The sequence below is a fragment of the Cajanus cajan genome, chromosome 1 (assembly GCF_000230855.2).
Source record: "Cajanus cajan strain Asha chromosome 1, NIPB_CcT2T_4, whole genome shotgun sequence".
Classification (NCBI taxonomy): Eukaryota; Viridiplantae; Streptophyta; class Magnoliopsida; order Fabales; family Fabaceae; genus Cajanus; species Cajanus cajan.
Window position 1 is genome coordinate 60,493,182 of NC_138517.1, and position 10,672 is coordinate 60,503,853.

The window sequence follows — 10,672 nt, forward strand, 5'->3', positions numbered from 1 at the left end:
GGAGATCCGTGCTTAGAAGGAAAACTTAGGAGGAGTACAACTTCCACTTCTTCTACATTCTTTCTATCACAACAGGCAGTTGATCTTTCCTCAGGGGGAGGATGAGTTGTGGATTTCAGCTAGCCAAGCTGAATCATTGTTGAGGGATGGAGCAGAGTGTTGTCTTCTGCTTGCTGCTATGAGTGTGGAGACTTAGAGAGTCGTTGTGGAGATTGATGTGGTGCGAGATTTTGTTGAGGTGTTCCCGGATGAAGTGCCTGGATTGCCTCCTACTAGGGAGATGGAGTTTAGCATTGACTTGGTTCTAGGTGCGGGGCCAGTGTCGGTGGCTCCCTATAGGATGGCTCTTGCTGAGTTAGTTGAGTTGAAGGGTCAGTTGGAGGACCTATTGGAGAAGCAGTTGGTGCGGCCGAGCGTTTCGCCGTGGGGTGCTCCTGTGTTGTTGGTGAAGAAGAAGGATGGAGGTAGTCGACTTTGTGTAGATTACCGGCAGTTGAATAAGTTGACCATTAAGAACAAATATCCACTGCCACGGATAGATGACTTAATGGATCAGCTTAGGGGAGCATCCATTTTCTCAAAGATTGACTTGAGGTCGGGCTATCACCAGATTAGGGTGAAGGAGGGTGACATACCGAAGACTGCTTTTAGGACTAGGTATGGTCACTACGAGTATGTCGTGATGCCGTTTGGCGTAACCAATGCCCATACAGTGTTCATGGATTACATGAACAAGATCTTCTGGCCGTTCTTGGATAAATTCGTGGTGGTATTCATTGATGATATCTTGATTTATTCAAGGACCCGGGAAGAGCATGGAGAGCAGTTGCGGTTGGTGCTGGAGATTTTGAAGGCAAAGCAGCTGTAGCTAAGCTTTCAAAATGTGAATTTTGGTTGGATGAAGTGAAGTTCTTGGGCCACGTGATTTCAGCTGAGGGGATTGCGGTTGATCCAGCTAAGGTGGAGTCGGTGTTACAGTGGGAGCGTCCGAGGACTGTCACTGACATTCAGAGCTTTGTGGGTTTGGCGGGTTACTATCGACGATTTATTGAGGGATTCTCCAAGATAGTAGCACCTCTAACCCAGTTGGCGAGGAAGGAGCAGTCGTTCATTTGGACAAATGCCTGTGAGCGGAGTTTTGAGGAGTTGAAGAGGAGGTTGACTACTTCTTCTGTGTTGGTGTTGCCGGATTCTGGTGAATCTTTTGATGTGTACTGTGATGCCTCTCACCAGGGTCTTGGGTGTGTGCTGATACAACACAGGAAAGTGGTGCCATATGCTTCAAGGCAACTGAAGAACCATGAGAGGAATTATCCCACTCATGACTTGGAGTTGGCAGCTGTTGTTTTTGCCTTGAAGATATGGCGACATTATCTGTATGGTGCTCAGTTCAGCGTCTTCAGTGATCACAAGAGTTTGAAGTATCTATTCGATCAGAAGGAGTTGAACATGAGGCAGAGGAGGTGGATGGAGTTTCTAAAGGACTATGATTTCCAGTTGATGTATCATCCTGGCAAGGCCAATGTTGTGGCGGATGCGTTGAGTAGGAAATCCATCCACCTGTCTGGTATGATGATGAAGGAACTAGAGTTGGTGGAGGAGTTCAGGGATTTGAATCTCTGTGTGGAGTTAGCTCAGGATCACATTAGTTGTGGGGCAATTACCATAACAAATGAGTTCTTGAGGCAGGTTGGACTCAAGCAGTTGCAAGTTGTTGAGTTGGTTAAGCTTCTTGGTTTGCTGGGTACCGAGAAGGCCGTGGGTTTTGAGCTGGGTGGAGATGGAATCTTGAGGTTCAAGGGCAGGATTTTCCTACCTCAGGATGCTGAGCTGAAGAGAGTTGTGTTGGAGGAAGGCCACAAGAGTAGACTTAGCATACATCTGGGTATGACTAAGATGTACCAGGACCTCAAGAAGACTTTCTGGTGGTCTGGTACGAAGATGGAGATAGCTGAATATGTAGTGGCCTGTCTGACCTGTCAAAAGGCGAAGGTGGAGCATCAGAAGCTGAGTGGGTTGATGCAACAGATTGAGATTCCAGAGTGGAAGTTGGATAGCATTACTATGGATTTCATCGTGGGGTTTCCTAGGTCAGCTAGGAATAGTGATGCTATCTGGGTGATTGTTGATCAGTTGACCAAGTGTGCACATTTCTTGCCTGTCAAAATCAAGTGGTCCTTGGAGAAGCTGACGCAGTTGTATGTAAGGGAAATAGTATGGTTGCACGGGGTGCCTTCCAGTATTATTTCAGACCGAGATCCGAGGTTCACTTCCAGATTTTGGCAGAGTCTACACCAAGCCTTAGGCACGAAGTTGAAGTTGAGCTCTGCTTATCATCCACAGACGGATGGTCAGTCTAAAAGGACAATCCAGTCCTTGGAGGATTTGCTTAGGGCTTGTGTGTTAGACCACTTGGGTAGCTGGGAGGAGGTCCTACCATTGGTTGAGTTCACGTACAATAATAGCTTTCATGCTAGTGTTGGGATGGCGCCGTTTGAAGCCTTGTATGGCAGGAGATGTAGGACCCCTCTGTGCTGGTATCAAGATGGTGAGTCAGTGGTTGTGGGACCGGAGCTGATCCTACAGACTACTAAGAAAGTGAAGATGATTCAGGAGAGAATGAAGACTGCTCAGAGTAGGCAGAAGTCGTATGCTGACAAGAGGCGGAAGCCTTTGGAGTTCGCGGAAGGGTAGCATGTGTTTCTAAAGGTGACTCTAACTTTTGGTGTGGGTAGAGCGCTGAGAGCAAGGAAGTTGACACCGAGGTTTGTGGGTCCCCATCAGATCATACAACGTGTGGGTCCGGTTGCTTATCGGTTGGCTTTGCCACCGTCTCTTTCCAACCTACACGATGTGTTTCATGTCTCCCAGCTGAGGAAGTATGTTCATGACCCAAGTCATGTTGTGAAGCTAGATGATGTGCAAGTTAAGGAGAATCTGACCTATGAGAAGTTGCCAGTAGCTGTGGTTGATCATAAGTTGAAGGAGCTCAGGGGCAAGTCTATTGCTCTGGTGAAGGTGTTGTGGGATGCAGCTACTGGTGAGGCTACTTGGGAGGTGGTGCAGCAGTGCAGGGAGCAGTATCCTTTTCTTTTCCCAAGTAAGTCTATTTTCGGGGACGAAAACTCTTGTTGTTGGGGAGGTTGTGAGACCCGTGCCTTCTTTCTCTTTTTCTCCTTCTCAACTCTCACTAAACTCTCTTACTCTCTCTTTACTCACTATCTCTTGTTGATCATTTTCCTTGGTGGTGGTCGAATTGATTCATAGGTGCGGAGTAGGTGTTTGTTTTTTAAGCTGTGTGGAACCTTCTCAAGCCTCTCATTCTTCCCTTTTCTTCTCCTCCTTCATTGTCGTCTTTCTTCCCGAAGCTCGGAATCTTGCCCGAGGTAAGGGAAGCTGATGGAGGAAGCCCATGGGCCAAGGGCCCAACTACTAGGGCTATGGAAAGAAGGATGCATGAAGAGTGGGCCCAACCCCAAGAAAGGCCCATCACTTTATTTTGTTGGGCTTTGTCTCAAGCCCATTAGATTAGGGTTAGTATAGGATTCAGCCTTGGTGCCTTATATTCCTTTTTTTGGGCCTTGTATTTTCGGCCACTTAGATTAGGATTTTCATTTGAAGGTCATTTGAAATTAGGGTTAATTAAGGTTGCATGTGAATTGTCATTAGAATGTAATTAGCTTTGAATTTGATATGCATTTCGGCCATGTGCACACATGCACATGGTGTGACCGAAATGCAACTCAAATGGAAGGCAAATCACATTCCAAATGAGGTGCACATGGGAGGTTCCAGGTTTGGCTCCCAAAATTTGAATTTTGAATTCAAATTTTGGGCGCCTAAGGTTAAGTAACCATACCATTGGTTTCACTTAACCTTAGGCTAACCCATGGTTCACTTTGACCTAATTTTCCCTATATATTATTCTATATGGCCGAGACTTGTAGCTACTTTGGATTATATTGATGAGATTTTCTATCTTGAAATTCATCTCTCCGAAGTCACCTTGGTTCCCTACTCTACCCTCCTTGAGTGCTTCTCTTTGTAGAGCTAGGTCACCATTCTTCTTTGGACTTAGCTTGTGTGCAAGCTTAGGACACCTTGAGTCTTCGTGGACCTCTATCCTTGAAGCTTCTTCCAAGGACATCTGTGAAGACTAGAAGCATCCATGTGCATTCCAAGTGGAAGCACATCAAGTGGTATCAGAGCATTCGGTTCTTCAAGAGATAAGTCATTTCCTTGTCTTTTGAAGTTGTGATCCGTGGTTAATTCTCATCTTGTGTTCATCTTGTTTTTGAGTCTTTGTCACTTAGAGTTTACTCTTTCCTAGATCTAATTTTTGTATTAAAATTTGATGGATCTAGTATCATGTGCTTGAATGATTCATTTATGCTTTATGACTATATGCTTCCATGAATCATGCTCCATTCTCTTTTGCCTATTAGGAAAATTCTGCCTATGATCTTTTTGTTTTCTTTGAGTCATAATTGAAATTTTATTCGGTCATTGCTTGTTTGAGTCCATTTTATTTTGAATCTATGTCTAGTAGTCATGTGTAGTTCTTTTTGTGTTTATCATTCCTAGCTATGCTTGTTGATCCGATTTGATTTTCTTTTAATTGCATCTTAAAAGTATTTTTCTGGATTTGGCCGAGATCCATAGCCTTTGGTATTGTAGACCCCTAAAATTGTCCGGGTCGGAAATAAAGCTTGAAGACTCTCGAAGACTGAAGGATAATCAGCCAGAAGGACTCCTCAAAGGCCCTAGGAGGGTTCTCTGTAGGTCTAGAGGTCTTAGAATAGCTCAAAATAAGGAAGTGGAGGGAAAAAGCCCAATACGGCCGTACTAAAGTCAATACGACCGTATTGACACTTCAATACGGTCGTACTGAAGTCAATACGACCGTATTGACACTTCAATACAACCGCAGCGAACTCAATACGGGCGTATTGAAATTTCTGAATTTCAATACGACCGTATTGAACTTCAATACGACCGTATTGAAGTTCAAAAATTTCAATACGGCCGTATTGCCCCTGTAGGCCGTATTGCGCCTATTCCCTATAAATATGACGTCAATTGGACGTCATTCGACACTTTTTCACTCAGTTTTGACTCCCTCCTTGAGTATTCTGGGGTTTTTGAGCAGTGTTCTGCCCTAGAAATCTCTCTGGGAGTCGATCCGACGAAGTTCTGGAATTCCGAGCACTTAGCTTGGAGATTCGAACCTAGTCGAAGGGAAATCCTCCGGATTTCCATAGTCAAAAGTTTTTAGGAAGGAGCGAGCGAGCTTGTAGAGCGAGGGAACGCCAAAAAGCTTCCCAGTTTTACTCAATATATAAAAGCACGCTTCAAGAGGTTTCTTCTTAAATCCTTCCTTTTACTGCTTTCTGTGTGCATATTTAAACTGTCATCATGTAGATAGTCAATTTATAATTGCTTAGAATAAATAGGGGTAATTTAGTAATTTTATACTGTTCTTTTAAAAATAATCTGTCATAGGGAACCCGAAAGGGGCGCCGTGGGGTGCTAACACCTTCCCCACGCGTAACCGACTCCCTTACCCAACTCTGGTTGTAGTGGCCAAAGTTGATTTTTAAATCAATTGCCTTATCCCTTTTTCCAATGTTTTTGAGTAAAACATTGGTGGCGACTCCACGAACCCTCCTTTTGCGAAAACCACTAATCCATGGAGGGTCCCGCTTGGGATTAATATGGATTGGTGAGCCTTTTAATAAAATTGCTCGTTTGACGAGGTCTCAGTTTGAGAATAAGTCATTCTAGCAATCCACATTTTTTAAACAAATAAACGAGTCCAACCATCCTTCGCGAATGCCGAAAGCCCGTTTCGGGCCGGTGGCGACAGATGGCGACTCCACTGGGGAAGCCTCGAGAGTCAGTCCCATTTATTGACAGATTATTTTTAACAAATAATAGTTAAAAATTACTTTATTACCCTTTGCTTGTATGATAACATGATTTATTATATGGCTTTAAATAACTGTTGTATGTTTAAAATTTCGCAATTGTTTGAAATACAAACTGTACACAAACCTTTGCACACAACAGTTCCCTCTATACCCGGGGGCACGAGTGATTAACCATAGGGAGTGGATGTTAGTACGGCCGGTTGTCGAATGGGTCTATAGGTGCCCGTAGACCGTTGTCGGAAAACATCACTCAAGGTGATAACCATGAACTTGAGTCCGACGGTGCGTTGGAACTTTCCATCGACCTACGACGAGAGGAATTGGGTCCCTATAATGGGGGCACCTTGGGGGCCTTGGACTGGTGAGAACAATTAGAACCTACCTTGAATATGCACCATTTCTGCAGGATACCCCTACCTCGTGATTCGCTCGTGACTGTTCGTGGATGAGTGAATTGTGTGTGCATTTTTTATGTGACATTGTATGAGCATATATTTGCACCTTTTAAACATACAACATTCTCGTTTACAATAAAAAATAAGAATAAATAGAAATAAAGATTTTCTAGTACATGGTGTTAACATCTGCCTCCATTGCATTCATATAGGTAGTTTCCCTTTTCACCCAAAATATACAAAAAGAAAAAAATACGTATTTATCCAAACCAAGCAATATCATGCATCATCTTAAGAATATCCCGAAAACATGATAATGCTTAGTTGAAAAAACACTATGCATGCATATTCATCGCCATCATCTCATATCATGCATTGTATTGTAGATTATGGAGAGGTCTAGGGAGGTGCAAAGGCCATTAAAGAAAGTGGACTTCCTATTATACCGTGCTGAGAGGTTGGATCACCTCTGTACCTTGATGCCACGAGAGGCTCGTTTGGAGTTCGAAAAATCTTATGGACGAGTCCTTGACTTGATGAAGATTTGTGTGGATCCAGCTTTTCTGAGAGCCTTGGTCCATTTCTGGAGTCTTGATCTGCACTGTTTTGAATTCCCCCAGTTTGACTTAGCTCCTACTCTCGAGGAGTACGAACTCATGCTTCGATGGCCCAAATCAACAGGGGTTTATATTTTCCATGGAAATCATGTGGCCGTAGAGAGAGTTGCCACTCAAGTCAAACTACCGCCACGATTATCTGCTTTAGTGGGGAACGGCAGTATCAAGGGTTGGAAGCTTGCTATGATTGAAAACCACCTTTCTTCTTTGGCTGATGAGGGAGATTGGTTAGCTTTCAACAAGACTCTAGCGTTAGCCGTGTTTGGGACGATCCTATTCCCCTTTCACGCTAACACAGTGGACCATGCTGCCATGGACGCCTTCTTCGCTTGGGACGTACATATGAAGAGTCCCGTGCCTGCCATTCTTGCCGACACCTTGCTTTCTGTCAGCTTATCTCAACAGAAGCAAGGGAAAACTATCCGATGTTGTACCTCCTTGTTGTATGTGTGGGGCATCACACACTTTTATGCCTCTAGTCATATGGGGACTTTGCCCGATCCTTTGAGAAGTTTTTCGAAGATCCCCGTACGCCGCCGGTATGCTTCCGAGTGGAAGGAAGAGATGGAACAGTGGAGTATTGAGCACTTCACGTGGGTTTGTCCTTGGTTCCGTCCAAGCAATGTATTAACAAGATGCGGCAATTATCCAAGCATACCATTAATGGGCCTCCGAGGTTGCATAGCTTATTCACCTAGATTGGCTATGAGGCAACTCATGAGGACTCAAATTGTTCTTACCAAAGAGGAGCTTGGAGGGTTGTGTTTCTCCTTTGATTCCGAACATCAGAGGGACATGCACGCTGTCATTAGAGCGTGGGAGAAACCAATCTATGAGGGAGATCGAGAGCTTGGAAAGCCTCGGGTATCCGCCTCCACCGACTACGAGATATGGAGGAACGAGAGAGGGGTGTCTCAACCATCCACCTCTTGCGCAACCACAACCACAAGGAGGTTAATGCAAGAACAAGTCGACGCCTTGACCAAAAAGCTGGAAAGCATGGAAGCTCAAATGAGATTTCTTGAAGAAAAAAATGAAGAGTCCAGTTTTACTATTGATGGTCTTCAAAGGCAATGCAAGAAGAAAGACCACGAGATAGAGCGGCTCAAGGATGAGTGTGCTAACCTCAATGAGGAGACTACTCGGGCATCTAAAATACCAAAGGTTGAACCGGGTAGTCAACTCCAAGAAGTCAATGTCAAGATAGCACGCCTTGAAGCCGAGCATGCAAAGCAGGCACAGTTGATCAGGGACATGCAAGAGGACTTGCTATCGACTCGATCCGACGCACAGAAATGGCGGGAAGTCGCTCAACGACAAGCCGCAAACCTTTCCGACTTCCGCAAAAAGGAAAGGGAAGGATTGGCACGAATGGCTAAACTCCAAGAGGAGAAGGATCGAGCCGAAGACGAGCTTAACGAGCTGCAGGCCATGATCAACTATCACATTCAGAAAGCGAAGGAGGCTCAGAAGACTTGTGATGATATGAGTCAAGCCGTCCACTCGCAAGTTGAAGCAATGGCACGCCATGTTGAGGAAGCCGAAGAAGAATGGCAACGACGTATGAACCCGCCTGTGGGTTTCTACCGGCTTTTCTCTTTTTGTAAAAAATTGCTTCAAAACATTGTATAAAAAGTTGTACACTTTCTTCAATGAATAAAATCGAATTCTTGAGATTTATCGCCTTTGCATCTCATAGTCATTCATTTGCATTTATCTCTCCCGGTAATTTAATAATAAATGTTAATAAAAAGAAAGAAATAATCGATGCGTATGTTCAGAATGGATCGCGCGCCATTGGTCATTAAATGCAAACCAACAACTGCGCAAAGCGAACACACGACGACGCCGTTGTTGGTAATCAAAACAGACGAAAGGGAAGGTCCGACGCCGTTAAGGATTGTCGCTCCAAGGCCTTTCCCCTACAAAACAAATAAGGCTGTGCCATGGATATACGACATCCGTTCTTCTGCCGATAGCGATATCTCTAACATCGCTGGACTTGGGGGCATGACTAGGAGTGGCAGGATCTACACTCCCGAAGATCTTCATGACAAAGCTCCCAAGAATAAAGGGAAAGAAAAAGAAGAAGAAAACCGAGGAAAAAGAATCCGAGGAGGAGACAGACGAGCTGTTAAAGTTTATCCGACAGAGCGAGTACTCCATCGTGGATCAACTTCATAGGACGCCAGCAAAGACTACGCTGTTGTCGTTGATCCTAAGTTCCGAACCGCATCGGCAAGCTCTGTCGAAAGTCTTGAACGAGGCATACGTGTCGCACACTATCTCCCAAGACGAGTTTGAGGGGATTGTTAGTCACATCAAGGCTAATGATCACCTCACCTTCATCGATGAAGAAATCCCCGCCGAGGGATCAAACCACAACAAGCCCTTGCACATCTCTACAAAGTGCAAGGAGTAGCACATCGTTAAAGTCTTGGTAGGTAATGGATCTTCCTTGAAAGTGATGCCAAAAAGAACGCTCAAGCAATTGGCAATCAAGGGAGTCCAAACGCGCCCGAGCAACATGATCGTTCGAGCTTTCGACGGTTCTAAAAGAGAAGTAGTGGGAGAAATCAATCTTCCAATCCAAATTGGACCCACTATCTTCAACGTCGAATTTCAAGTGATGGATATTACTCCTGCATACAGCTGTCTCCTAGGCCGACCTTGGATTCATGATGCGAAAGCTGTACCCTCTACGCTCCACCAAAAAGTCAAATTCATTGTGGGTGACAAACTGGTGACTGTACAAGCTGAAGATGACATACTCATCAGCAAGCCATCCAACATACCTTATGTGGATGCAGCAGAGGAAGCTTTGGAAACCGCCTTCCAAGCATTGGAAATTGCCAATGTTGAAACGTTTCCCCGAGAAATGAAGAAGGTAGCCCATATGCTCACAAAGAACGGATACTTGCCAGGACAAGGATTGGGCAAGTACTCCCAAGGAATCCCGGAGCTACCTATTATCAAGGACAATCCGGGGAAACAAGGGTTAGGATACAACCCTGTTAAAGATCAAAGAACGAAGAGGAATCAAGATCTTTCTCAACGTTCTTTAAGCCAGATCTTTAGGAAGGCTGGTTCACAAACATCAAGGCCAGTTGTCGTCATCAAGTGTCCTTTTCCTTCTAATAGGGATGTGTAAATTCAGTGACTATTAGAGATCACTCCTCGGGGACAGCCCGACCCCCGAGCCTCGATAGGGCACATGTTTCCATTATGATTATAATAAAATCATTCTTCATTATTTCTTATTGCTTCTTTTCTTGCTCGCAATAAAATTCTAGACCACATTATTTTAACCCTGTTTGAATAAACATGAATGAGGTTAAAATCATCTTAATAATAATAAACCCACATCATTTTTATGTGGAAGTGTGTGTGTCAACTTGGAGCACCTTTTCTTGGCCTCAATAAGTGCCATCATGGATAAAGAAATCCTAAAGAGCAAAAGACCCGCTAGGAATCCCACAAAAGGGTGACCTAGGCAAAAGTTAGGGTTACAAAATAAGACCAAAAGACCCGCTAGGAATCCCATAAAAGGGTGACCTAGGCAAAAGTTAGGGTTACAAAATAAGACCAAAAGACCCGCTAGGAATCCCACAAAAGGGTGACCTAGGCAAAAGTTAGGGTTACAAAATAATGAATAAAAACAAAAGCCCGCTAAGACACCACAAATGGGTGTTTTAGGCAAAAGTAAGAGCCATCAAAAAAGAAAAAAACA

The 10,672-nt window shown here is 44.3% G+C and overlaps 1 protein-coding gene across 1 annotated transcript; it reads left to right on the forward strand.

Annotated features, from left to right (window-relative positions):
* Positions 1–5,129: 5,129 nt before the first annotated feature.
* Positions 5,130–9,286, forward strand: LOC145953976 (uncharacterized). Its single transcript, XM_083067708.1, has 2 exons — positions 5,130–5,358; positions 6,712–9,286. Exon 2 carries the CDS (start codon positions 6,715–6,717, stop codon positions 8,572–8,574), a length of 1,860 nt encoding a protein of 619 aa, XP_082923834.1. The 5' UTR covers positions 5,130–5,358; positions 6,712–6,714; the 3' UTR covers positions 8,575–9,286.
* Positions 9,287–10,672: the final 1,386 nt, after the last annotated feature.

Bases quoted from the DNA above. Each gene is read 5' to 3' on its own strand.
- LOC145953976 (XM_083067708.1), top strand. From the start codon at position 6,715: ATGGAGAGGTCTAGGGAGGTGCAAAGGCCATTAAAGAAAGTGGACTTC.